The sequence below is a fragment of the Octodon degus genome, unplaced genomic scaffold, assembly GCF_000260255.1.
Source record: "Octodon degus isolate 3935 unplaced genomic scaffold, OctDeg1.0 scaffold00283, whole genome shotgun sequence".
Lineage (NCBI taxonomy): Eukaryota > Metazoa > Chordata > Mammalia > Rodentia > Octodontidae > Octodon > Octodon degus.
In genome coordinates this window covers 658,080-685,159 of record NW_004524859.1, presented here as the reverse complement: position 1 = coordinate 685,159, position 27,080 = coordinate 658,080, and the positions used below count along the sequence as shown (strand labels likewise).

At 49.9% G+C, this 27,080-nt stretch overlaps 2 protein-coding genes across 4 annotated transcripts in view; both read left to right on the top strand.

Moving 5' to 3' along the window:
• Positions 1 to 1,452: 1,452 nt before the first annotated feature.
• Positions 1,453 to 14,357, top strand: Tcn1 (transcobalamin 1). 3 transcript variants are annotated; one of them, XM_023707227.1, is made up of 9 exons: positions 1,453 to 1,543; positions 3,974 to 4,150; positions 4,928 to 5,068; positions 6,779 to 6,934; positions 9,126 to 9,316; positions 11,377 to 11,566; positions 12,738 to 12,915; positions 13,551 to 13,669; positions 13,824 to 14,357. In XM_023707227.1, exons 1-9 carry the CDS (start codon positions 1,465 to 1,467, stop codon positions 13,883 to 13,885), a joined length of 1,293 nt encoding a protein of 430 aa, XP_023562995.1. In that variant the 5' UTR covers positions 1,453 to 1,464; the 3' UTR covers positions 13,886 to 14,357. The 3 variants fall into 3 exon arrangements, with proteins under 3 accessions (XP_023562995.1, XP_004646966.1, XP_023562996.1); XM_004646909.2 differs by having other exon boundaries at positions 3,971 to 4,150; XM_023707228.1 differs by lacking the exon at positions 4,928 to 5,068 and having other exon boundaries at positions 3,971 to 4,150.
• A 3,420-nt stretch (positions 14,358 to 17,777) lies between these two features.
• The window catches only part of Gif (gastric intrinsic factor), a 15,209-nt gene continuing 5,906 nt past the window's right edge, over positions 17,778 to 27,080 (top strand). The window contains exons 1-7 of the mRNA XM_004646908.1: positions 17,778 to 17,856; positions 18,468 to 18,644; positions 19,312 to 19,425; positions 19,817 to 19,957; positions 21,804 to 21,985; positions 23,951 to 24,128; positions 25,339 to 25,540. Coding sequence (XP_004646965.1) covers positions 17,778 to 17,856; positions 18,468 to 18,644; positions 19,312 to 19,425; positions 19,817 to 19,957; positions 21,804 to 21,985; positions 23,951 to 24,128; positions 25,339 to 25,540 — 1,073 coding nt within the window. The remainder of the gene's footprint in view (positions 17,857 to 18,467; positions 18,645 to 19,311; positions 19,426 to 19,816; positions 19,958 to 21,803; positions 21,986 to 23,950; positions 24,129 to 25,338; positions 25,541 to 27,080) is intronic.

Sequence of the window (27,080 nt, the reverse complement as noted above, 5' to 3'; positions counted from 1 at the left end):
ACAACCCCCACAATGTGGGCCTAGACGGAGTCGGTCTTATGTTGGATTCCCCGGTGTCTATTGTAATATTTTACATTGAATATGAGTGTGGCTATGGACTGGGCATTGGGCTGTATAACAAAGTTGCAGTAGTCAGGGTTCCTAGAGTCAGAAACAGAACAGAAGGAAGAAGGAAGGAACGAGGATGAGGATTATGAAGAATCGACTCATGCAGTCAGGAAGGGGAAGAAGTCCCATTATCCCAAAACCTGAGATCTGAGAAAGCCACCAGTGTAATTCAACCTGAGTCCAACAGCCTCAGAACCAGAGCCTGCAAAGGGGTACACATCCTGAGCCTAGGTCTGGAGAGGATGGGAGGAGATTCCCCAGGCTCAGATGCGCTAGCAGGAAGCAGAAAGTGATAATGCCTTCCTTCCTCCACCTTTAGTTCTAGTCAGGCCCTCAGTGGATTCATGATGTCCATGCTCACAGGAGAAGGAAGTCTCTTTGAGGGAATCGCTGAAGCAAATTCTAATCTTATCTGGAATAGCCTACCAGGCAAATCCAGAAATGTTTAATCTCAGCACCTCATGGCCAAAAAAAGTGACATGGAAAATTTGGCCAGAGCAGAGTCCTATGCCACAAGCTTGTCCTACGTTGTGGTCATGTCCTTAGCCAGGTCAGCAGTATCCTGGAGTCATTCTTTGTCTTTCTGAGACAGAGTCTTGCTATGCAGTTCAGGCTGGCCTTGAGCTCTTTTGGTAGCCCAGGCTGGTCTCGAACTGGCAACAATCCTCATGCCTCTGCCCCTGAGTGCTCAGGTTGCAGTCTGAGCCACCACACCTGGCTCCTGGAACCATTTTTAAAAGTACTCCAATAGGGCACACCTCACACATGTGACAGTGAGCAGCCACCCTGGCAGCGCACAGTCCCACATCTGATAATGTCTCGCTGGTTTCCCTCCTGGACGAAGAAACTCTGAGAATCATCTGTTTCAGAGAAAACCTTCGGTCAAAACCACCCTACCAAAGATTCTCCTAAGTGCCAGCAGCCTCCCTGGTGCAGCCTATTACTTCAGACCTAAAATTTCTACTTCCTTTTGTTTGTGTTTTATGTCCTTGCCCCATCCAATCTAATTTCTCAGGAGATAAAACTGAAATATAGCCAAAAGGGAATGAAAAGGAAGGAAACATTACTGAAAAGTCATTCAGCTAATTTATATCTATTAAGCTAAAAACAAGGAACAAATGTGAACCCTGGAGCAAGATGCAAAGAGAAATCCTTTCCTCACTCTCCTGCCTATACCTTTCAAGACTTCTTCCTGACGTAGCACAGTATTTGGACAAATACACTGGCCACGCCTCCTGGTCTTGTGCAATATTCACTTGAGTGACAGAGGCTGAGGCAACCTGGAAGAGGTGCTCTCCTCACGCTCTGCCTGTCGCCCAAGCCAAGCCCCAACACTGGCGAGCCAGCCAAGGAGAGATGGAACAATCACGCCTGCTCCCCTTCATGGGACTCCTACTCTTCTCTCTTATTCCAGGCCAACCTGGCGAGATATGTGGTGAGTACACTGAGATCATGGTTAGTCTCATGTGACAGGCTCCCGAGAGCCAATAGCAAGGCCGCCTATGCAGAGTTAATTAAGAATAGATCCCAGGACAGGTCCGCACGTGTTAGTGATACACGGGGGATGGCAGAGGTAGCCAGAAATGGCGATGGCAGCTCCATGGCGCATATCAATTGGAGATGGGCCACAGACGCATAGTCAACTTGCCCTAAGTTTTCTCGTGCTCTAATCTACCTGCAACACCATCACAAAGAAGTAACTATTTTGTTCATATCAATGATAAAAATTCATCATCCCAGAAAGAGCTCAGGATTGTAGGAATTTATTCTTTGATTGTGAAATTTATTTTCCTGTTGTTTGATCCATTAATTTGGTTTTAACCTGTGTAACTACCCAGGGAAAATATGACAATAATGTCTTTCAAGACATTAGAGAACTGCCCCCCTGCCAGGAATGAGCTGTGATGCTTCAGGCCTGTGTGCATCTCTCTCCCCGCAGCCCTGCCCACAGGATGCAGGGCTGAGCCCCACCATTGTCTCCCCTTCACGTGTTGGCTCCAGAGTGTGTGGTTCTTGTGAAAGAAATACTACAGAGGGAGAAAGGAAGACTGGGCCTGGGTCTAGCTTGACCCCTGGGCATCACAGTGATTCAGCACATACCTGAACTTCCTCATCTTCACCCATAAGTGGGGAGTGCTAAGGGGAGAGCGTCAAAGCCTACCTGACCCCAGAAATCAGGAGTATGGCTTCTCGTTTACGAGTCTGTAATCTGGAACTGACCTTTCAGCCAACTCAAAGACGACAACGAGATCACGCAGTCTTCCTGGCATTCTGGAGCTAGCAAGGGGGTCAGCACCCCAGGCAACAGGCTTGTGTCCAAGCAGCTAAAGCACAGAGTCTGCCCACCCCAGCTCTTCCTCCTAGACTGTCACTTGCCCTGCTGGGTCCAGCACAGGAGATTTCTGTGAAGGCTTTCAAATTCAGTTCATGGCACAGAATGATCGTATTTATCCTTAGTGGTCATGGGAGCTGATGTGAATTGTTTACCAGGAACTAAAAAGTCTGCTTCAATGCCAGAAAAGGTGTCAAACTGGATGCTTTCATGAAATCTCAGGAACAATTGACAATCGCTGTATTATATCTGGGAAAGAAAAAATACTATGACCTAATAATCACACATTTGGATTTTCCTCAGTAAAAGAAAGTGGCCAAAAGAAAAGACATTTCCTGGATTCTCTAGCTATAATGACAGAAATTCCAGTTAGGCTGGAAAGGATAATATGTAAAGCATTTTCCAGCTTATAAGTGGTTTCTTATCCCCGTGAGGTAGGAGTTAATATCCACAATTTTTAAGCCAAGGAAGTTATATAACTTACACATAACCATAAGTTAGGGAGCTAAGAGTCCAGCCAAAGGTAACTGGGCCATAATTTTGTCTACACCCCACTAGAGATAATCTGGAGAAGGATAGGACTGGAGGGTACTTCTCAAAACTATGGCCAAAGTATTGGAGAAATCCTCTTATAGTTTAGGTGATAACTGACTCTATTGGTTCTCCTCCAGTCCTCTGGAGGCTCTGGGTTCTCTCTTACTCCCACTGTAGAATGGGATTTCCCTCCATGATCACCCTTAGATCTGGAAATGCTACCGGCTACAGCCGGAGGGGTCTGCACAGGGAGTGCACCACTGAATGAAGAATGTCTTGGCTCCTGGCCGCTTGTGCAACCAGCCAAAGCAGTTCTGGGGTCAATCTCCAATGACAAATAGAATGTTCGCCTTTATCCCCTTTGCACGGACCCAGTTGGGTAAAAGATTTGAATGGAGGAAGTAGAAAGATTCGTAGGTGGGGACTGAGACATGCATTCTGATTCCACCTGAACCTCTGATGGCAGAGATTCTTTAAGGACAGCCTCTCTGCCTTCATACCCAAAAACAGTGAATGACACTGAATCTCTCAGGCAGAGCTGAGATTCTGCTAGTTCGTGGGGAAAGGCGAAGTCTACACCAGCAATTAGAATATTCACACATTTCCATGCTCTTTGTTAAAAAAGCAGTCAGGGAGGGCTCCAGACCACCATCTGGCTTGTTCCACCAACACAGCCAGTGGTCGCTGGATTACTCTAGAGCCATGTCATGTGTGTCACTAGGTATCTTCACAGAATCACTGTGCCTACCTTAACATTCTGTCTGTGCGTTTCTCACACACTACTATTTTTGCATACACTAGCTGAGCCAACAACCACAAGAGAATGTGGACCACCACGAAGCAAGCTGATGACAGAGAAGCAGTAGGGATTTGGGCTTGGTCGGAATCCAAGCTCGGTCTTTGAGCCTCAGTGTTTGAAGAAGAGGAAGAAGAAACAAAGCCACCCTCACCTACCTGGTAATAATGCTGTGGTGTTTCTTCTCTCTTCTGCCACAGAAGTAAGGGAAGAAAGCTACTTCCTCCTAAGCCCTCTGTTGAATACAATAACCAATTCAAAGCCTGCTGTGGGAACCCAAGCGGCTGATGCCCTGCTGTCCCTCAGACTCGTCGGGATCCAGAACCAAACGCTACTCCAGCCACTGTCGCAACAAGTCAGAAAGGAGGTGGGGAGCAAAGGTGAGGGCCCATATCCCCCAGCTGCTTTAAGAAAAGATCTGCCCAGCTAAGAAGTTATTTTCCCTCCTCATGAGGAGCAGGCATCTTGGTAGGTACCCCTGCCACAACTATTCTAGCTGTGCAGAACCTGAGGTGGTAGAGAGCTGCCTGGAAAGGCCGGTCCCATGCCACTCACTTGAGGTCTCAGTCTTGCTTCTTTGGGTTCTAAAAACCATTTTCCTTTAGAGACCACACAGGAAAGCAAAAGAAGGTTTGGACTCTCGCCTGCTAGTACCGTCGCATAGGCTGGCTGGGATCACAGCACAGGCTGTAGTCAGAACCAAGAAAGCTTACAGTAGAGAAGAACCTGGCACAGCAGCGGGAGGAGAGGGAAGCGAAGCCCACTCAGCTCCTCCCAGTATTAGTAAGAGTTACAAGAAGTCTGAGAGTGTTGGTTCCACAGAGCAGAACATAGAAACCAGCTGTTACTGTCTTGCTAAATGACACCCCATAAAGAAAAAAAGATCCCAAGATCTTGTTTATCTGTTTTTCTTCTGTTTTCATTCTTATAAAGATTACTTGTTTACCAAAACATCTCATGATTTTAAGGAGAAGACTAAACTCTAGCTTGCAGCGATACAGAATAGCCATAAAAGCTCAGTACCAGGGCAAAAAGAGAGAACAGAAAATGTTAGTACGGCATAGACAAAAAGACAGAAAGAAAATGAGTCACCAGGAAGACAGAGGCCCACACACCCCAAGCGCAAGCCTCACTAAGCTCGGACGCTTCCCTTCCAGGGTCCAGCCTCAGCTCGGGACAGCTTGCTCTGGTCACACTGGCTTTGGGAGCATGTCACACCCCTGATGAAATTGTCATATATGATCGTCGTCTACTTAGCCAATTAGAAAATAAGTTCCAAGCAGAAATTGAAAACATGGGTAAGAAGCAAATGTTCAGGGACCCCAGACAAGCTTGTCTTCTCCTCCCTGGGTTTAGAACCATAGAAAGGAGCGCTTCGTCCTGCTCTCTGCTCCCACCCAGCACATAGGCTACCTTTCCAGGTCCTCTCCACAGCATCTTGAATTCTTTTTTTTTTTTTTTTTTAACTGGGGATTGAACTCAGGCCCTTGTTCTTGCTAGGCAAGTGCTTGTTCTACTGAGCCATCTCCCCAGCTTGAATTCTCTTGTTAATTCTGTCGATCTGAGCCCTGGCCTATGTCAGGCTGCTCTACTTAACAGTAGCAGACAGACAGGCAGACACAGACACAGACACAGACACAGACACAGACACAGACACAGACACACACAGACAGACAGACAGACAGACACACACACACACACACACACACACACACACACACCAGACACCAGACACCATTCTTAACGCCTCCATGAGCTGGGCTTTGAGACAAATAATGAATTACATGAGAAACATCTGAACAAACAGTGAGCTTGTGAAGAGCAGCTGTGTCATTAGCGCCAAGGTATCAAGTGCTAAAGATGACCGGAGTTCTGCATGACTGAGAAACACAGCTTGCTTGTGGGGGCGGCCCTGGAGCACACCGCTTTTATGTCAAATCCTAACCAATATTTTATCCTATTACTTATGCCGCCCCTCCAAGTCCAGCTCCTCTGAGATGCCTCCAGCCCAGGCTTGTTTCACTCAGGATCAGTCTCACTGCTGAAAATGCGAGAGGTCTGAAGACAGGAATCTTCCTGGTTCTAGCTCCATAGCTATCTAACTATTTGGGAAGTATCTTCTTTGCTGTATCAGCGCATGTCTGCATTACGTAGTGATTACACTCACCACAGAGTTGGCGTAGATGCTCCATTCCCCTCTCTTTTTTTTTTTATTTTAGGAAAGGGTCTACAGGGTGTTCAGAGTCTCACTACTAGATCAGACTCGTAGTGATCCATCTGTTTACAGCCTCCCAAGGGCTGGGATTACAGGTGTCCGCCACCATGCCTAGTCTCAATCATCATCTCAGTACACCCTGGGGACAGGGCCGGCATGGCAGGCCCAGGGATTGAACCCCCAGTTCCTGCACCTGCTTGCAGGCTTTTTAATCTGCTGAGCTATTTGGCCCCATAGATGCTCTATCTTCCTGTTTCCTATTCTTTTTATTTCACTCTTTAACTTATTATTTTATATTTCAAATAAGTATGGAGATTCCTCAGAAATCTAAAGCTAGAAAGTCCATGCACCCCAGCGACTCCCCTTCTAGGCATCTTCCTGAAGGAATTAAAGACATCGTGTTACAGGGGTCCATCCTTACTCATGCTTAGAGCAGCGTGGCTCTCAACAGCGACCTCTCAGAAGCAGCCTATCGGCCCGTCAAGAGATGAACAAGTAAAGGAAAGGTGGCGTTTACACACCACGGAGTGCTGCTCTGCTATAAAGGACAAGCTCGAATGTCTTAACCTCTTGAGTGCTGTATCTTCTCAGTTACAAACTGAAAGCAGTCAAGTTGACTTCGGTGGCCCTGAAGAGCCTCTAAACATCACAGGCTTGCTGCTGCTCTTTCCCTCCTACTACTTCACTGTCTTTCTAGCCAAGCGGGAGTAGAGTAAGCACGAGCAGGTTGAATGGTGTATCGCCCCCAGATCGCGTCGGCGAGTAAAGCGTTGTTTCTCCTCCTCTTTCTCAGATGCACATGACGGCAGGCCTCTTACTACCTACTACCAGCTCAGCCTGGGAGCCCTGGCCTTGTGCCTGTTCCGTGGGCGATACTCTACCACCCAAGTTGCTGACCTCTTTGCTCCTGGAAACAAAAACTATTACTTTCATGGCCACTTCGTAGTAGGTGAGTCCTTAGCAAGTCCCTAGACACAGAGGACCTGGCCAATAGCTTTTGTGCCCTTTGATTGTTCTACAAAATGATTCTGATTTTCATTTCCAGTGCTTTTTTGCCCTGATCCCCTCAGAAGGCAATTTTCTTTGGGGGGGAAATGGATGATGGATGACAATTTAGCCTCTTTATAGATATAGGGTACAACGGGAAGACCTGATTCCTAGCCTACCTCTTGGTCATTCTACCTGCAAGATAAGGATAGAGCACAAGAATATTCACATGAAGCAATCTCGGAAGTGTAAGAGTTCAGGAAAGTAAGGCTCCTTTCTGTAGCACTGCTATGTCTCTGACTCACCACAGCCCTCTGACAATGTAGCTTCAGTGACAAAGTCCACCAAGCCAGTGCAGAGCAGGTTCATGGGGAGAAGGACCAGCTATCTTGAGTCACTTTCACACCCAACAAAGTCTCTAGACAGCCAGCACCATGGCCAGCCCCTCGGGATCAAGTTACGCAGGTTCCTTCTCCCTGAGAAGTTCATTCTTTTTTTTTTTTTTTTTCACTTTCATAATTTTATTGATAGACAAATAGCAATGAGACAGTTTCAAATCAAATTGGTAGGACAGTTTCAATAATTAACACATTGCATACATTCTTCCTAGTGGTTAATTGCTATACAAGATGCAGACATGATATCCTATTTACAAACACCATTAGAACAAATCACTCTATGCATTAAGAGAATGTAACTATATATCTATCCTAACCACTTTGAATACACAGATACAAAATGGACATTCATCTGTATACCCTTTTTTTGTTAAGTCCTGTTATTTGAATATTATAGGTGTGTAAACAAGTGATTGATGATGTAGAGTGTGCCTAAGGAGAGTCACATGGAGAGAAAACATTCCCTCAGGCTTTCACAGAGAGCACATTGGCCAAACAATGGCCGTGACTCACCCACATGGCTGACACTGACAAAGGTTCTACAATCTGAGGTACAGGATCTCAGGATAAATCCTGAGGGTATTTCACTGACCTTATCAGACCCAAAAGCTACAACTCTTGTTGCATAGGTCTTGCTTTACCTTGGTCTTAACCATCCAGCAGAAAAGTATAAAAATGAAATAGAAGAAGTAAAGCCATGCTGTTATGTTGAGCTGTAGGGGACTCAGGTCAACAATTTCTGACATGGCCAGTCAAGCAGAAGACCCAATACTATTATGGGCTACTGGACTCTTGTAGAATATTTTGCTGAGTTTATACCCCGAGAAGTTCAAAGAGCAAACCACCACTCATTATTTCTAAGAGGAAAATGTGAGCTTTCTCACATTCCTTTTCCTACGTGAGAAAGAAGGTGCTACGTAGGGACTCGTTGGTCTCTCGGTGTCCTGGGAGTAAACTGTGGCAGGAAGGAAGAAAAGACTGACAAGAAGACAAGAGCTGGGTCAGGGGTGGTCTGTTTGCCTGACTGGCAAAGGACCCAAAGGACAACACGAGGGGTGTTCATTTATACCTTTGCAAAGTTAGTGGCCTGGGACAAGGTTGCCTCGTGACCAATAGCTGAAATGCTGTCCAGGCAGGATGGCTTTCTGAACTGCTGTAGCACTGAGGCCTTGTCCTGCCCTCCCACGTAGGATCAGGCTCCAGCTTCAGTGGCTCCCAACAGTGCTGCGCTCACCACGTCTCAGGCCAGACAAAGGACTCCTGTCCTCTCACATCCCCATCCCTTCCCCACGCTTCCCATCCTCAGGACCACTGAAAGGCACCTCTGGCCATTGCCGTTTCCTACTCCGTAGATGGACCAAGCATCTAGTCTGTCATCCTGAGCTTTCTTAGTTCCTTTGTCAACGTGGCTGGAAAATTAGAGAAAGACAGAAAAGAGAAGAGAAGCCAGGATCTAGAAGCAGATGACTCACATCTGTGCACACACGAATCCGCATGTGCTGCAGGCTGTACAGTATTCAGTATGGGGCACACGGCAGCTCAACATAGGGAAGGGCTCTTCAGTATTTGAGGGTTGGTACTACAGGAATGATTGCTGTATCTCGAAATCCTCCTCTCCCATCCTCGGTTAGTACACCAACCACCCCATGCTTTCCAGATCTGTCGCTCTAAGAACACTGAAAGTGCCGCATCCCAGAAATCTCACAGGGCGGGACAAACTGGCGTAGTTGGTACCAGTGTTTTCTTTCCTGACAGATACTGGGGCAATGGCTGTTCTGGCTCTGACATGTGTGAAGAGAGATCTAATCAAAGGACAGACAAAGGTAGACAGTGAGGATCTAAGGAGCATTGATAATCATATACGGTCACTGGTAAAAAAGATTTTGTCTGAGAAGAAAAAAAATGGTCTCATTGGAAACACGTTTAGCACTGGAATCGCTATGCAGGTATGTGAAAGGGTAAAACAGGAAGACAGGAAGTGAGTTGGGAAAGCAACAGCGCACTGCGTATTTGCTAGCGGCCTGAAACCTCATCCGCTCAGTGTTCCTGCGCTAACTTCCGCTGTGCTACTCCGCTTCCCTTCTGAAATGTAATCTTTTCACCCTCAGTCATTACCTCTCCACATCCAATTCCTCGGTGAGGCTTTTCCCAGCTACAACTTCTTGTGGCGTCCAGAGTCTACCTGCCTTGTTGCAGCACAAGCGGTTCCGCACTTTGCCACGGGGCCTGCTTTTGAGCAGGCACCGTGCCTTCCAAATTAGCTTATTGTTGGACTCTCTGTTGACTCTCTGATGCGCGCAACAATACAGTAAGGAAAGAACCGTTATTTCCGTTTCCTACACGAGGCGCCACCTTTGCAGGGGGTCGGAAGCTTGCCTCGTTTTACACAGCCACTGCACCTTCAGGTGGGGACCCTGGAACCTTGCTGCTTCTCACAACTTGAACTCAGCACCTGCCCACCTGCCGGGCGCGCGGTCCCTGAGGCCTGGCGCTGCATTCTGCTTTCATTCACTTACTTACCCAACTCCAAGGCTCAGGTACAACAGGAGAGCTCAGTTCCAAAGCTCAGTGGAACGTTAGTAGGGATAGTTTGCCAGCCGACTTAGGCTGAGGGAATTTTCTCAGGACAGAGGACAGCAAGGTAAAGACTAAAAGGCACGGAACAGCACTATGCATTTTACCACCAAGGGGCTCAGCAGGGCCACACAGTGTCCCTGGGAAACGTGACAGGATGAGCCTGGCAGCACTGACAGACCGAGGAGCTTTGTGTGTTAAAGGCGGGACTTCCTTTCTGGCTGCACAGTGGAACCGTCTGATGGAGCTCTCAAGAGACACTACTGTCGCAGCCCACACCAGCCGTAGACACAGCAACTGAGGCGGGAAGCGGGAGCACTGGTCTCAGCCCAGTAGGTGGCCCAGAGGTCTGGCAGGCCTGAAAGCCAGCTAGCTGCTGGTAAGATGGCTCTGAAGAGGAGGCGTAAAAGACAGGGCTTGCTTCCCCTTAAGGCATAACAAGTGCTTGCTGACACTTGATGAGTTTAGGAATCTTCAAGAAAAACTGAAAGGGCAAAGTTATTTCTTGAAAAATTCAGAGCCATGGACGTGTGTGAGCCCAGCCCATCAGAGTCCTGCTGCTGCCTCCACCACTCCCTCCCTCTCCTCAGGCCCTTCCAGCCTCGCAGTCCTGTCCCTGCCTTGTGCTTGCTCCGCTGCATGGGCAGCTTCTGTCCTACAAAGGACCAGATCCTCTGCCAGCCATCAGGCAGGTGACACCAGACACCCCTTCCGAGCGCCAGGCCTCTGCCACGATGCCCACCTTCCTTTGCCAGCCTGTTCTTCCAGTCACCTTGCACATTCACTACTCGTCTAGAGGAGGAAGAGTCCCTAGTAGTTGCAAAGATGCGGGCGGCTGCATCACCTCAGGGCCCTGCCTTTCATTCCTCCTCCCAGGAGGCCCTAGCTCCTGCAAGTTCCCCTTGATTTTTAGGGGTTTTGGGGTTTTTTTGTTTTGTTTTGTTTGTTTGTTTCGGTACTGGAGATTGAACTCAGGGCTCTGCGCTTGCCAGCAAAGTGCTTGTTCTACTGAACTATTGCATACTTTAATCACCGCCTTCTCCGACAAAGCCTTTCCTAGGCCTCGCGCCCTCTTTACGAGTCCCTCCCTTCCCCTGAGAGGCTGTGCCTGAGACCCTTCTGTCACAGCATTCACCTTAGGGCTCCTTCTCAATGGTTCTCCTGGTAACTGTATTAATAATGGGCATTTGCCAGCATCGGGATAGAGAAGCAAGTCTGGCTGAGACCGTCTATTTTCACTGGAGCCATTGTAGCTTATGTTCTTAAGTACATCCCTGACTCTCCACCCAAACTGGTCTGTAAGCTTCTTGGTAGCAGAAAAGATAACCAAGGTACCTCCTGTGTGCTCGATCTTCAGTGAGGTCTTACTGAGTGAGGCACAGGCAGCCTTGCCCCAAGTTTGGAGGGACGCTCAGTTCCTCTTTCTCCTCAGGCCCTCTTCATCTCATCAGAATATTACAAAGAGAGTGAGTGGAACTGCCAGCAAACTCTAGACACAATACTCAAGGAGATTGCACAGGCAGCCTTCACCAGCCCGGCTGCCGCGGCACAGATCTTGCCTGCCCTCGTGGGAAGGACCTACTTGGAGGTCAACAAGGGCTCCTCCTGCACCAGTGGCCTAGGTGGGGACTAGGGACTGAGCCCTTTTCCCCTTCAGCCTCTCGTAACCCAAAGCACCTGCGCTGTGGGAATCCTGAGGGGCCAGGCATGTCCGTCCATGTAAGGGAGCGGGACGGTCTCAGAACTCAGCTCCCACAGCATCATCAGGGATCATAACCCCCTGAGGGTGTGTGGCTGCAGTGGTAGGCATGGCTTTTAGTTCAAATCCCGATACACAAGGTGACCTGGATTAAATGACATCTGTCTGCAAAGGGCTGTCTTCCGCTGACATGCAAAGGCCTGAGCCCCCTTCTCTCTCTAAACAAAGCACAGAAGCTGAGAATCTGTTTCGGACTCTGCCCTTCGTGCCAAAACACAGGGATCTCTCGGGGAAATTAGACGTCTGGGTAGAGGCGATGTGGCAGTAATCTGGAAACAAGGAATGACACAGCCAGTCATTCAGATAAATCATTTTGGTAGAAAGAAGCTAGGTAGAAAGAAAGGAAAGCTTTGCTACTACCTCTCCACATTCCTGAGTCTGCCACGTACGCAAGAGGAAGCCTGAACAAAAGTGTCACCTCTAAGCTTCCATTTTCTAATGTGAAAAATGGGAGCTGACAGGGAAAGGAAGAAAGGGAAGATATATATATATTTGTTCACAAGATAATTAAAATAGTTGTGCAGCTTGTTTCTCTCGGTTCATTGAAATGTTTGTGGTAATATTAAACATGATATCATGCATGATCTTGTACTAGATCTTGTAATCCAGATAACTACTAAGAAGACAGCAATACGCAATATATTAATTATTGTGATTCTTCCACTAACCTGTATTGGAACTTCTGTTTTATTATTTTTTTCTCTTCAAAATAAAAAATACGTTATCAACAGAAAAAAAACAGCACATAATACCAACCTTTGTAAGGACTCAATAAAGTAATTCAGGCAGAATTATGAATACAAGGGCTGCTAAGAAATTGAAAGGGAGAAACGGACAAGTATTACTGGATGCTATCCCCTGACCTCCCCCCCAAAAAAGAACAGAAAGAAAACTCAAGACTGTGGGCGGTTCTCGCTTCTTGTACTGAATCCATCCGTCTTCAGAGGAAAGGGGTCCTTAGATGCCGGCTAAGCGCACCAACACTGATGTCATGTTCCGTGCTCTGGTTCTCTCTGCTCCTCTCTCTCCACCAGGTAACTTCAGCATCTCCAGTCCTAAGCCTACTGCACCTCCTGAACCACCTTCGCACATCTCCGTTCAGTACTCTGTGAAAATCCATGAAATATATTCCACCACCGTCACTGTGCCCCGTGGCTCCATCTTCCTAGATGTGATGGAGGAAGCTCAGAAAAAGAACAGGACCCTATTTGGGTATGTCTGAACGTTGCCTAGACATTTTCTACAGCTTTGAAAGACCTAGCGCAACACACCTGCACCCGACTACCATGTACGTGTGCAACACTCCGGCTCCTTCGCTATTCCTAGTCATCTCACAGCTGGGTTAAGGGAGAAAAGTAACCAAGGAATGGGAAGTAGATACCGCCTGTGTCACTTTTAATAAATACCACATGAAATTTCAAGTTATTTTTTTCCAGGTCCTCTTTCCTAAGAGGAAATCCACTAACCTATGTGGCTTCTGGGAGAAGAGGTTCGCCCTTTCTTCCCCTGCTTCTGTGTCTTCGGCAGCTCGTGCGCTGGGGCAGAAGGCTAGAGCTGCTCACTGCGAAGCATCTCTTGTGACAACAGTGGGGACAGAGCTGTGGTGGTGCCACTAGCCAAGGGTGCTGAGTGCTACCTCAGAATCACCCGCACTGCTCACAAAATGTGCAGACTCCTGGCCCCGGGCTGCATCTGAGAAGCAAATGACCCAGGCGTGGAGCCAGGAAATGTGTCCGTCTCTGTAGTGGTGTCAAGGGATGCTTAGGTCCACTAAAGTGAAACGAGTACCCACGAGGGGTTCACTCTGAAAAGCCTGCAGTGATGCAGCCCGCCCCTTGCCCCCACAGTTTCACCGTGGAGCAGAGCTCTTGGGGCCCCTTCATCACTTCTGTCCAGGGCCTGAAGGCCAGCAGTCACGACAGAACCTACTGGGAGCTGCTGAGCAACGGCAGCTCCCTGAGCCAAGGTAAGGAGGAGCCTGGGAAGGAGCTCGGAGGGACCAGCCCAGAGCACTCGGGCACAGGAGCAAGCTCCTCCGGAAGGCACCGCAGGGTCAGAGGAGACAGGCCCCTGTCCATGACCAAACCACCGGCCCCAGTTCTCCTCCTTCTTCTTTTCAGGAGTCGGTAATTATGTGGTCCATGAGGGGGAAGATTTGGAGGTTCGTTGGAGCAAATATTAACAAATGCAGATCTTTGTCTCTTTGGCTTGCACGTGGAAACTGACGCTGTGCCTTCCTTCACACTTATCTGAACCCCAGCGGGGCAGTCGGCAGCCTCCATGTCTCCCTCTGTGTTCAATAGAAGACCCACAGCTGTACGCAAGGAGTATCACTGATCACATCCTGCGTGAAAAGGATTTTAAAATTATCAGAGGGAAGGTCACCTCAGAAAGAAGTGAAGTAACATTCTTTTCATTTTTTTTCTTCCTTTTTTGTGGTACCAGCGATTGAAATTAGGATCTTGTGCTTGCCAGTCAAGCACTAATGCCACTGAGCTATCTTCCCCAGCCCTTGAAGTAAAGTAAAAGGAAGCTAGACCCTTGCTCTCTGTAGCCATTGTTGCCGCTGCTCCTCCCATTTGCTCGCTTGCTCTTTGCCAACACCACGAACTGCTGTCCTCTGCCATGTGCCGCTGTGCCTTGGAGCCAGCCAAGTATGGCCTGAAACCTCCACTAACTGTGAGCTAAATAAACCTTTCCTTCCTTCCTTTTGGGTGTCAAGTATTTGTCCCAGCAACAAAACAAGAGTAACTGAAACAGAGAAGGAGACAGACAAACAGACAGGCAAAGACAGAGACAGAGAGACAGGGAGAAAGACAGAGAGACAGAGACAGAGAACTTTGACACCAAAATATTAGGCAAAAGGAAATAAGCAAGTGAGCGAGTCCAGCCCAGCTGCCCACCAGAACAGTACTAATGAAGAAATGTGTGGTTTGCAGGGTTCCTGTTGTGGTATTCCTGTGTTTGTTAAGTGCAATCACTGTGTCACATGCTGTGGCAACCCTGGTTGTCAGTGACAACCTAAAGGAACTGCACAATGAACAGCGAGCCCACAACAGGTATGGGGTCACCTCAGGGTGGTCCCAAGCAGGATCTGGGTCCCAAGCGCAGCACCGTGTCAGTTCCTAATGTACCATTATTCTTACTATACTGAAGTACAAACTTTTGTCAACATAAAACAAAAAGAACTTATTATTTTAAGGCTCATGAGATCGGAAGGCCCAGATAGATCTCCCTGGGCTAAAATCTAGGTATGACCAGGCTGCGTCACTTCCAGATGTTCCAGGGGACAGACCACCCCTCATTTTTCCTAGCTCGTCCACTCCCTGCCCCTTCCACCCTCTGCGTCCGTCCCCTCGTCCCCTCTCCCAGAGGCTTGTCCTCCTTGTCCTCCCGCCTCCCTCGCCCTCCTAGGACCGGGATGCACTGGGCTCTCCTGGTAATTGCAGCCAACCCTCCTGCCTCGGGCCCACTCGTCAGCAACCGTGGTGCTTCGCATAACCTTCGTGTCCCTCTGCCTCATCACCTGTGTGATGTATCTTCTGTCCCCAGATGAGGACGTGGCCAGCTGGCCAGCCCTCTACCATGAATCTTTACCAGGTAAGATAAAATTAAAAAGAATACAGTGGTTTCTGCTACACACCACTATCCAACAGAAAGACAGGCTCATAGAAACACTCCTGCACCTGCTTAGGCAGATTCAGGGACCAGGGTTCGAGCCCTGGCATGCCATGCCAGTCCCGCCCCTGGGGCGCACTGAAAGGGCAACCGAGACTGGGCATGGTGGAAGGCTAACAACAGGAGAATCACTGCGAAACCAATCTATGTAGTGAGACCTTGTAGACCCTGGACTTAATGCATTAAAAAAAAAAAAAAAGGAAACTGCTACATTTACTCTTCTACATTTACTCCTGCTGTGCCCATCCACCTGCCTCCCCAGATCTGGCTCCATGTGACTTCTCGCTCTTCCCCAAAGTCAACGTGACCAGGAAAGGTCAATGTGTTGAATCCAGGACATTGAGGGAGCCAGGACAGCACACCTAAGGACATTCAGGAAAGAGGACTCCAGAGCCGCTGTGACGGAGGGAGGGAGGGAGGGTGAGGTGAGCAGGCTCAAAGCAAGCTGGGGTAAGTGGCAAGGCATCTTTTACTGTAAGGAGTTATTTTAAATTTTAGAAGTCACTGTGTTTTCCAATCACGCGTCATACAGCACTGCATCACAGGTTACCCTAAAACCTAACAGCCTAGAACATTTGTTATCCCACAGCTCCAGGGACTGGGAATCCAGGGAGGCCTAATTGGGTCCTCCAGCTTCATCTCGTAGACGCTGCAAGCAGCATGTCAGCCGGGGCTGCCTCACCGCCAAGCTCCTAGGGAGGATGGTCAACCAGCAAGGCTCTCCTCCCCGCGTGTGGGCTGGAGGCTTCTCCAGAAGACGGCTCAGGACCTGGCAGCTTCCTGGAGCAAGTGAAGAGCAGAGATCAGGAAGAGCCAGAGCGACCTCACGGGGCTCGAGGGGGCCACCGGTCTTGCTGCCCAACCCCCACAGAGTTAGACCAGCCCACATGCAAGAAAAGGGGCGACACACACGGGATGATGAGCAGGGGTGGGGACGGAGGCCGCTAGAAGCCCGGTGCTGCGCCCCACTGTGCTCCTTCCTCATACAGTGACCAGTGCTCCCCGAGAGGGAAAAGCGCCTTAGGCCTGGTGTCGATTTTATTTGTTCAGTCACACATCCGTGCAGCTCCAAGGGCTGGGCACAGGAGCCGGCAAGTTTCCTGCTCCTGGGAGCAGACATCCTGGACAGCAGGGAGACTGGCCATAGGGAACGACACACAGTGCGACTCCGCACAGCAGGTACGAGGCCCGCAGGGCGGTCAGGCAGCAGTGGGGCTGTCCTCCGGGCCTGGACCAGAAAGCCTTTCCAATAGCTTCCTCTGGGCAGAGAAATTAAGCAAGCAGCCACCACAAGACTGCTTGGCAAGGCTTTCTGGAGACTGTCGAGGGCAAGCCTGGGTGAAGTTTTTGAGGAACAGTAGAGGATCCCATGTGGTTGGAACAGAGGAAGCAGCAGAGGATGGGGCTGGTGATGAATTCATGAAGGAAACTGGAAGCCAGACCTCACAGAGCCCCACAGGTCCCAAAGGGGACTTCTACATTTACTCTACAGTGGGCGCCGCTGGAGAAGTTTCCCTCAAAGAAGCTCCTGCAAATGCAGAGGCGCGGCCCTCCCTCACACTCTCAAGACACCATTCCAGCTCTCCACAGGGGGCGCTCTTTGCTTTTTCCATGGCCTCACGGCAGAGGGGGCAAGGGGTGGGTGGTATTTCTTTAAAGAGTAAATAGAAATGCAGTTTCCTAGCCCACATTTTCTAACGACCGACTTCAGAAGATGGTACTAGATCTGAGAGCCTTGAGTGCCAGGGAGTGTTTCTATCCCTGAGTAAGGAAGGAGAAACCAAACAATACCAGGGAAACTGAAGTCTACTTCTTGCCTAAAGTCAAACTACTTCGCAGAGTCCAGGCTAGCGCCCAGGTCCAGGTTAACATAATTACAGCAAGTCAGGGTTCACCGGAAGGTATATCCTCACCTGAGAGCCCCCAAAGGTGCCCTGACCCATGAAATAAGCTGAGTTCTACAGCTTCCCAAACCTCGATGAAGGGGCTGCAGATAGACAAAAAGCACAAGGTTCCTCGACCCCACAGAGGAAGCCCTAGAGAAAGGCTTTTTGCACTTTCATATGAGCCAGCCTTCTGAGGCAACGATCCGGGACTTGGCTGAAGGATATATTGTCATCGTTGGCATGCTGCCCACCAATTTTAAATTTCTCCTGCACCTAGACTGTCTAGAAGTCACCTCTACAACTAGCCAGAGAACCATCCTGTAAGTAAACATAGATAAACAAATGGAAAAGCACTTCCCCTGGGGAGGGGCGCTCAGTCCGGGTATCAGGAGTGGGAGGGGAGGAGCACAATGCTTTGCAAGATCCGCACATATAAGAGAAAGCGAGAACCCCTGCTCGCAAACTCGGGACCAGTGAGTGAGCAAAGGGCGCAGGACGGCAGAGCACACAATGACCTGGCTTGCCCTCTTCCTCCTGAGCCATCTCTGGGCTTTGGCTGGGACCTCTGCCCAGGTCAGAAGCACATGCTGTGAGTATAGCATTTGCTCCAAGTAGGACAGGACAGCTGTGACCCTGGGTGCAGGCCCAGACCCCAGGCACTGAGGTCTGCTGAGGAGAAGGGGGTTGACATAGAGATCTCTGTAGGAGTCCCAGCGGGGTAAGTGGAGGTGGGTGCTAGTGTGTGGCCTCATGCTGGCTGATTCAACAGAAGTTCCTTGGGAGTCGAGGTGACAGATGTTTTATTAAGGGAGACTGAATGGCTCTTACGCAGGAATGACACACTCGGCTGCTCTCAAGAGCAGGACCACTGGAAGCAGGAAGTGATGGTGTGATGGTGCTTGCTAGGTGCATGTCATATCCCAGAACGTTAGTACAACTCACGGGAGCAGGGAGCAGAGGCAGGGCAGCCCGGAAGCACCAGGAATCACATGGGAGATCCGTGAACCATATTGCTTAAAGTGAGCCGAATGGGGAATTTGAGAGAACGTGAGGACCAATTGGCTTTCAAAGAAAAATTGTAATGTTTCTGCTTCCCTCTTGAACCACTCAGGACACCAAGAAAGAACAAGAAACCTGGGGATCATGTTTCTAATATGGGGGGAGGAGTGAGAAGTCAATAAGTGGCTTTTGTCTTCTCAGCTGTCCCCGAAAAGCAGCAGCCCCTGGTTGATGGCCTACAAGTGCTCATGGAGAACTCAGTGACCCGGTCATCATACCCCAACCCCAGCATCCTGATTGCCATGAACTTGGTGGGACCCTACAACCAGAAGGCCCAAGAGCTCCTAACTGAAGAACTCGTAGCCAGTAACATTGCTGGTGAGATGCCCAAGACCTGGCCCTGCTCCCTGAGTCCCACACACTGACCACTCCTCCCCAGCCCAGCTTGGTGCCACTGTGAATCCAATGCCACCTGTGATGGTCGCTGTCACTGTACCTCACGCTACACACCGGAGCAGACCTAGAAGGGAAGAAGTATGAGCTCAGAGTGTTTAGGCAGGAGGCCAGGAAAGTAGGAAGAGCCCAGACCAATGTAAAATTAGCAGGCTTCCGGCGCTGCCTGTCCCACGTACAGAATCATCCCCCCTTGCTTCTTGTCCTTGACTTACCGTCTAGTAATATCATTGATGCTACCGCTCCTAATGGCCGTGGCAACAAAATCTCCATTCCATACTTCAGAGTTGCTTGAAAGTTAAATAACAAAATTTAAATGATTCTGTCACTTGGCTTTCCATAGATAAATCTGGGTGGGTCTTCTTGCTGCTTTTCCAATCAGATAAACCCAGGATTTCCAATGGAGTCACAAGTCACAGGCAGGACCCTACATTCAATATTCTTTTAAGTATATTTCACCTATCTTTGGAAAAACAGGTCAAAAACTTATGTGAGTGCACTATTTTAAAACTCAACATGGTTCTGAGAGAAAGCAGGAAGCTCAGTGGTGCCCTGGTGTCACTATGTCACTGTCCTGTTTGTTCCTCTGCAGACCTAACGGTGGGACAACTTGCTCTTAACATCATGGCCCTCACCTCCTCCTGCAGAGACACCGGGAGCAAAGTGTCTGCTCTACAAAGAGAAATGGAGCGCTGGGTGGCTCCAGGTAAGCGTGCAGGGAGCGGAGGGCTGAGCGCGCCACAGGGACCGCCTGAGCACCTGGAGCCCAGCGAGGGGAGGCGGTAGAGCGACGGCGGGATGTTAGCGGGAGGCACCATGTTCCCTCCACTCCGTCCGTCTCCCCCTCACCCAGCAGGGACCTGGAGGCTGAGCCCGCCCGCTGCAGGGACCCGGCAGGCACCTGCAGTCTGCAGAGTGCGTCCTCCTCCCTTTGCGTCCAAGCACCAGATAACATTCTCATCCCAAGCACAGTGAAGTGATCCTTCTCCGTGACTGTACCTTTCTTCAGAGATGGCTCCATTCATGTTGCAGAGCTCTGGCCTGGCCTGCTTCCTGAATGGCCCAGCCTGATGACAGTTGCTCTCTCCCACTTCTAGACCCCACTGAGGGAGCCATAGCCTTCTATCCGCCCGGCCTGGCGGTCTTGGCCCTGTGCCAGAAGAACCCCGAAACCACCTTGCCGATCGCCGTGGGCTTTGCCAAGGCACTGCTGGCCAACACCTCTCCCTTTGATGTGGGTAAGTGGACGCCACTTCCGACTCTGCCCTGAGCCCACGCTGGAGCCAGTGGCCACGTAGAGCACTGCCACGGAGAACCTGGGGCCACGGAAGTGAGTCTAGGCAGGGGAAAGTTCACCAGGATTTCCTGGATATGTGGCTTAAGCAATAAATGAAAGACGAGGGGCCGGGGAGATGGCTCTGTAGAATAAGCGCTTCCCTACAAGCTCAAGGGCCTGAGTTCAATCCCCAGTTCCACCAAAAAGAAGAAAGAAAGAAAGAAAGAAAGAAAGAAAGAAAGAAAGAAAGAAAGAAAGAAAGAAAGATGATAGATAGATAGATAGATAGATAGATAGATAGATAGATAGATAGATGAGGCAACAGCGTGGAGAAGCACAGCTTCCTGAAAGGTCCAGAAGCCACAAAACCTCAATAGGGAGGGATGAACGTGCCACGGAGCCAGAAGTGCTTTCCCTGGTCCCTCGTGCTGTGCTGGCCCCACCGCCCAGGCGCACCATGCCAGAGACCACGTCCAGGCGTGGTGGTGCAAACCTGTAATCCCAGCACCGGGGAAGCTGAAAACAGGAGGGTCACTACAAGTCCAAGCTGTGTAGTAACACCCTGTACCAAATACACAACAACAACAAAAAAAAAGAACTGTTTTTCCAAATTAAATAGAAAATAGACCCAGTTAATTAAATCTTGCCCCCGCTTGCACCCTCTCCTCGCCTTCTGCTCCCCTTGAAGCTTCCCCTTATGACCTCACACCTCCCCTTTCTAGTGAACAGCTATTACTTGAACCTTAAGCCCTTCCAGAAATGGGGGGCCCTGGGGTTCCTCTGTTCGCAAGCTTATAGCCGCGTGGAAAGCAAGCTTGTTCCTCTGTAGCACTGTACCCCCTCACTGTAGGGCAATCCCCACGGCCACCCTCACAGCTCTCATGGGCCACTTGCCTCCTCTGCTGCCCTCTGAGCTGTAGCATTTGCTCCTGCATGCAGCTTTTACTCGTGTACCCTCAGGAACTCCCCCAGCTTCAGCTTGTATCAGACAAGCCTCAGGTAAATATTCTGCAATTCCTCCTGTGTGGGTAAGAAAAATCTGGTCTCCCTTTCCCAGGGGAAGCCTCACTCATTGCAGGGGAATGTTGGCCAGTCCAAGAAGCACGGACTCCTCATTTTTGGTGCCAGTAACATTACTGTCCTTAATGAAATTAGGTACTTTCAGCTTAGGGTGGGAGGGCAGGGTCAATGACGAGATTCCACTTGGTAGCTTGTCCACCTGCTCTGCTGGTCCTGTTGTCCAGAGCCCGCCCATTCTGCCCAGTATGTCCATCATGCACAAGTGATGCAAAAACCCTTTCCTGGGTGCTCTAGACGGCCATATTCCCACGCCCAAGCAGCCACAGTGCACAGCAGAGTGCCAAGATGGCAGAGTAGACGCAAAAACAAGTGCCAGCAGAGCTCGGGATGGAAGCTGAGCATGCCCTGCTCGGGACTCCCGGAAGGCTTGCCGGAGAAGGGGCGACGCCCGGGAGAGGTGAACACTGGGGCAAGAGAAGTGGGATCCAGCACAGCGCCAGTCTTCACTCACTGAAAGCAGGCACTGTTGAGCTGTGTTCAGATTCTGGCCCTGCTGCTTCTGGACCACGAGGGCTTGTGCGGCTCCTTGACCCTGAGCCTCCACCTCTTCATCTCTTCAGCTACTGCACCCTCTCAGGAACCTGTGAAGGCCCCACTTCATAGTCTGTCCAGAGGACTGAGTAGATCCTTTGACTAGAATGCCATGAGAACAGGACACATGTTGGCCGTTCCGTTGCGGTGGCGGTGGCGGTGCTGAAGGCTGTGGCCTTGCCCCTTGTGCTTCACAGGCACAGGAGCCGTGGCGACCTTGGCCCTCACGTGCATGTACAACAAGATCCCCGTGGGCTCCGGGGACAGCTACAGAACCCTGTTCAGTCACGTGCTGAAGAGCATCGTGGACAACATCAGCATGAGGATCAGCGACGATGGCATCATCGGAAACATCTACAGTACTGGCCTTGCCATGCAGGTAAGCCGCGCTGGACGCTCCAGCGTGAGTCGGCGCCCAGCCTGCACCCGGCGAGGACTGCAGGCGCCCAGCGCCTCTGCAGAGCCAGCTAGGCGACGTGGGGTGGGCCCCGCGGGGCCTGGGCCTGCTCCTGCTGGGAAGCGCGGTGTGCGCTCGTCCCCCCTGTCTCATGGATAGCATGACAACCACCTTATGTGGGTGAATTTTTCCTCCTTGGCAAAAAATCTGGGAAAGTTTGGGGTTATTATTAATAACAACTAATTCACTAGTAATAAATATAGACTACCAAATGCTTTATGTATAAATAATGATATTTAAAGCAAGTGCTTTAAATAGTAATGTTTAATTCAGGCTTACAACCAGGTGGTTCTGTTCAACTTTCATCTTAATCTACAAAAGCAGGCTATATTTACGGTGCTTATGAAAAAGGGAGGCTTCGGCAGTGAGAGTCACAGCCCGTGATTTTCAGTTACCCGGATGGCCCCTCCTGTCACACTGCTCTCCAGGGTAGAGACTGTTCCTCACTCCCCTCTGCCTTCTTCCATGCTCCATCCCCAGCTCCAGGCAAGTTGCCCATCAGTAACCCCATTCCCAACACGATTTGCTGGCCCACTCACACAGCTCTAAGGGAGCGAGGTGCCGAGACAGCTGCTTCATCCTGCATTACAAGGCGCTTTTCCACCCATCCAATGATACTCCCCGAGTGATAGGTGGGCATTACATTTCTATTTTACTACAAGATAGAAAACTCAGCTAGATGAAGCAAGTTGCTTGGTGCATTAATCAAGATTCATTTTCCTGCTTAGGCAGAGCACAGTGGCCAGGGTTCGGTCCCGGGTGTACCATGCTGGCCCACCCCTGGGGTGTGATAAGACAGCAATTGAGACTGGGCATGGTGTCATGTGCCTGTAATCCCAGCACTTCGGAGGCTGAGAACAAGAGAACCACTATGAGTCCAATCTCTGTAGTGAGACCCTGTAGACCCTTGTCCAAATACATTTAAAAAAAAATTTTTTTAAAGATTCATTTTGCAAGTGACAGAACCCAAGTCATTGTTTTTTATTGAGTTTTGGTTTGGTTTTTAGGGTACCAGGAATCAAACTCATGACCTTGTACTTGACAGGCAGGCACTTGTGTCCCTGAGCTATCTCCCCCGCCCAGGTCATTGTTGCTCAAGAAAAACAAAACTGGGGATTTACTATTTCACATACATTAAGCATTCCAGGGTCAGACTAGGTGGTTTCAGGAATAACTAAAAGAAGGGCTCAGGTCATGAAATGAGGCCCCACTCATCCCGCTGTCCCACAGTCCTGGGCCCTCATTCTGCAGGACTTCTTCATGGTGGCTAGGGAAGGCAGTCACTAGCAATCCTTTATGTGTGCACATGGTCCCAGATGAATAACCACAGCATGAAAATAAATGTGTCTCTGCCCCGGGTCTGTGTTGGGCAGGGCATGTGCCCAACAATCACTCCCCAAGGCCCAGGACACTGGGTCAGCCCCATCCAGCACAGGACCCACCCTGTGCTCAGGGCTGTGGGGCCTCACTCTGACAGGCCCAACCCACTTACCACCACGGGAGAAGTCCACAAAGCGTGTGTGTGGCAGTGTGAACCACAGAGGCGTGCATGTGGCCTGGTGTACAGTCCCCTCTGGAGCTTGACTGGCTCAATCTCACCTTCGCTCTACACCCAAAACCTGCTCATGAGTACGGCAGCCCTGGCAGTGTTCTCTGAAACTGATCACGGTGCACGTTTGTCCTGTGACTGCTCTGTGACAGATGTGCCACTAAGGGGGTCCACACGTGGCACTGCAGATAGCCAGTGTGGTCCCGATCCTCACATCACTTCAGCTTGAATTTTGAATAATCACTAGGGTTACTGACCAACAGCCATCATGGGCAGGTGCAGGCCGACTGTCGGCCAGGCCTGACCTCTGTCTCGGCTCTCCTGCTCCCCTGCCCCAGGCTCTCTCTGTGACACCGGAGCAGCCTGACAAGAAGTGGGACTGTGAGCAGACCATGGCCACCGTCCTGGAGGAGATCCAGCAGGGCATGTTCCAGGTGCCCATGTCCATCGCCCAAATCCTCCCATCCCTGAAAGGCAAGACCTACTTAGATGTGCCCCACGTGGTCTGCAGTTCTGGTAAGAGCTCTTCCGGCATCTGCCTCTGCTTCTGTCCAAAACAGCAATGCACACAAGCATGAGGGGGAGCGAGGTGAAGCAGTGAGCCAGCTTGCTGTGCTCCCCAACGTCTGGTCATCAGTGGGGTGCACTGCCACACGGCCAGGGCAGCCAGCCCCGGGAATTCAGCCCCGGTCTACTGCATCCAGCATTTAGTTTCCGGGCGCCTGCTGTGGGGAAAGCCCCTTGTGGGAAGCTGGGGCTGGGAAGCCCGCATTCCAAACAGCAAAGCAGCTTTATCCACCTCTTGAGGGGTGACTCCCCAAATACCATGTGACTGCATCCTATCTGCTATGTACAAAGTAGCAGCCAGATTTGTACACAAAGAGCTAAAGTATTTGGAATAAGCAAACAGGTATTAAATAGAAATTAAATCTAAAACAAAAACATTAAAGCAAGCAGGGACCAATTGTTGATTTTACGTGGGAGCTTTAGGAGAACAGACATGGCATTTCAGCTGAGGAAAGACACAACTATGAAAGCTTCCTCCCCCCAGCCCAAAGGGATGGAGTAGAGGCACGGCATCCCACTTTGTAATTTGAAATAGCTTTAGTTGCTACAATTATAAAAATAATGCAGAAACACTCAAAATTCAAGCAGTGCTGAACCACATTTAGAAATGAGGTTTTCTTAGGGGCTGGGGAGATGGCTCAGTGGAATAGGTACTTCCCTGGCAGGTGCAAGGGCCTGAGTTTAATCCCTGGTTCCGCAAAAAAAAAAAGAAAGAAAGAAAGAAAGAAAGAAAGGAGGTTTTCTTCGCAAAAACTGGACCACTCCAAGGGTGATTGTTTCTCTAATTCTTCCTTTTAATCAGATACTAACATATTACTCATTTACATTGCATGGACTTCTTAAGACCAAAAATAAAATTATAAATGCCTTGTCCATCACAAGGAAAAATCCACAGAGACCAAAACCTAGCAAATTGATCCCACTTGCATCCAACCTTGCTGCATCTCTGCAGCCCCTTCAGCTACCTCCCGGTGACTTCCGCGCATTCCCAGGATGCTGCGGGGTCTTTGCAGGTCTCTGCCCGAGCTGGCCACATGTCTCCTTACCTGCTCTGAAATTCCCTGCCTCCTGACCCTTTCTGGGCAAGTCAGCCTCGCAGTGTCTGTGTCCCTCCCAGAACCCTGTCGTCTCTGACAGACATGATCACTGTGTTCTGCAGACCAAGAGGTGCTGCCATCGCTGCCCACCTCTCCCACCCCGGGCCCCACCACGGCCTCCAACATCACCGTCATTTACACCGTCAACAACCAACTGAGAGGGGTCGACCTGCTCTTCAAGGCCACCATAGAGGTCAGCGTGAAAGGGGGTTCAGTGCTGCTGGTCGTCCTACAAGAAGCCCAGCGCCAGAACGCCGTGTTCAAGTGAGTGATACCTTGGCATCCGCCAAGACCTCAGCAGAACCAAACTCCCATTCTCTCTTCCTCTTTCATTTTCTTATGAGTTTTGTTTGCTTTCCTGTTGTTGTTTTTTTGTTTGTTTGTTTGTTTGTTTGTTTTGTCTTTTGAGACAGGGTCTTGCTATACACTTCAGGTCAGCCTTGAGCTCACTTTGTAGCCCAGGCCGGCCTCGAACTCACAGCAGTCCTCCTACCTCAGCCTCCTGAGTGCTGGGGTTACAGGCATGCACCACCGCACCCAGCCTCTAACAGCCTCTTGAGGAGCTTGCAGTCTAGCAAGTAGAAGAGACGTTCTTAAAAAAGTTAAATTATTCGTGTCCATGAAGATAGCTCAGCGAACTAAGTGCCTGCTTAGGGGGGCCAGGGAGATGGCTCAGTAGAATAAGTGCTTGCCTGGCAAGTGCAGGGAATGAGTTCAATCCCCAGTTCTGGAAAAAAAAAATCAGGAAGAGCTGGGCCAATGGGGAGAAAAGGGAAATACTTCTTAAGTGCTTGCTTAGGCAAGCCCAGGACCCATGGTTCAAGCCCCAGCACCGCATGCTGTTGTAACTCAAAAATGAGGCAGGCTTGAAAAGAAAAGAAGCGCTTTATTTTAGCTAGTATCCAGCGGCAGACACCCCGGCAAGATGCTGAGGTGCGCGCCGGGAGGATGAGGGGAGTGGGTATTTAAGCCAATAAACCACAAAAGCTGATGTCAAGGCTTCATCTAGGGACTACAGTTGAAAAATTACCTGTTTCTAATGAACAATAACAGGTTCAGTGGTGGGTACAGTTTGTAGCTGGGAACGAGGGCAAGATCAGGGCAGTGGGCTGGAACTAGATTCAGGTGTGCACAAAGGCCAGCGTGAGAAAGGCCCAACTGCAGGTTCTCAGGTAGAGAAAGGGCACAGTGGAAAGTTACAGCATTTAGAATGGCGCATACAGAACAAGATGGCAGCGCATATGTCAGGTTAAAACAGTTAATAAAGTTACAGTGGAAGCATACAGAGTTACAAAGTTGGAATCAATTACACAGGTTCTAACAATGCCACACCGGCCCCGGGCCCAGGTGCACTGAGCCAGCCACTGAGACCCATGTGGTGGTGCACGCCTGTCAGCCCAGTGCTGGGGAGGCTGAAAACAGGAGGATCACTACAAGCCTGAGCCACACAGTGAGACCCTGTACCAATATATTAAATTTTTTTTTAAAGTTAAATCATCCAAATCAATATAGAGTCACAAGGTCCAGCCAGATAGCTCCGCGGACTAAAGCACCTGCTTAGGCAGAGTCCAGAGGCTCAGGATCGATCCTGGCATGCCATGCCAGCCTCACCCCTGGGGTGCACTGAGATGGTGACTGAGACTGGGCGTGGTAGTGCGTGTCTATAATCCCAGCGCTTGAGAGGCTGAAAACAGGAAAATCACTACAAGTCCGATCTGTGTAGTGAGACCCTGTAGGCCCTGTAGGCCCTGTATGCCCTGTAGGCCCTGTAGGCCCTCTAGACCCTGTAGGCCCTGTAGACCCT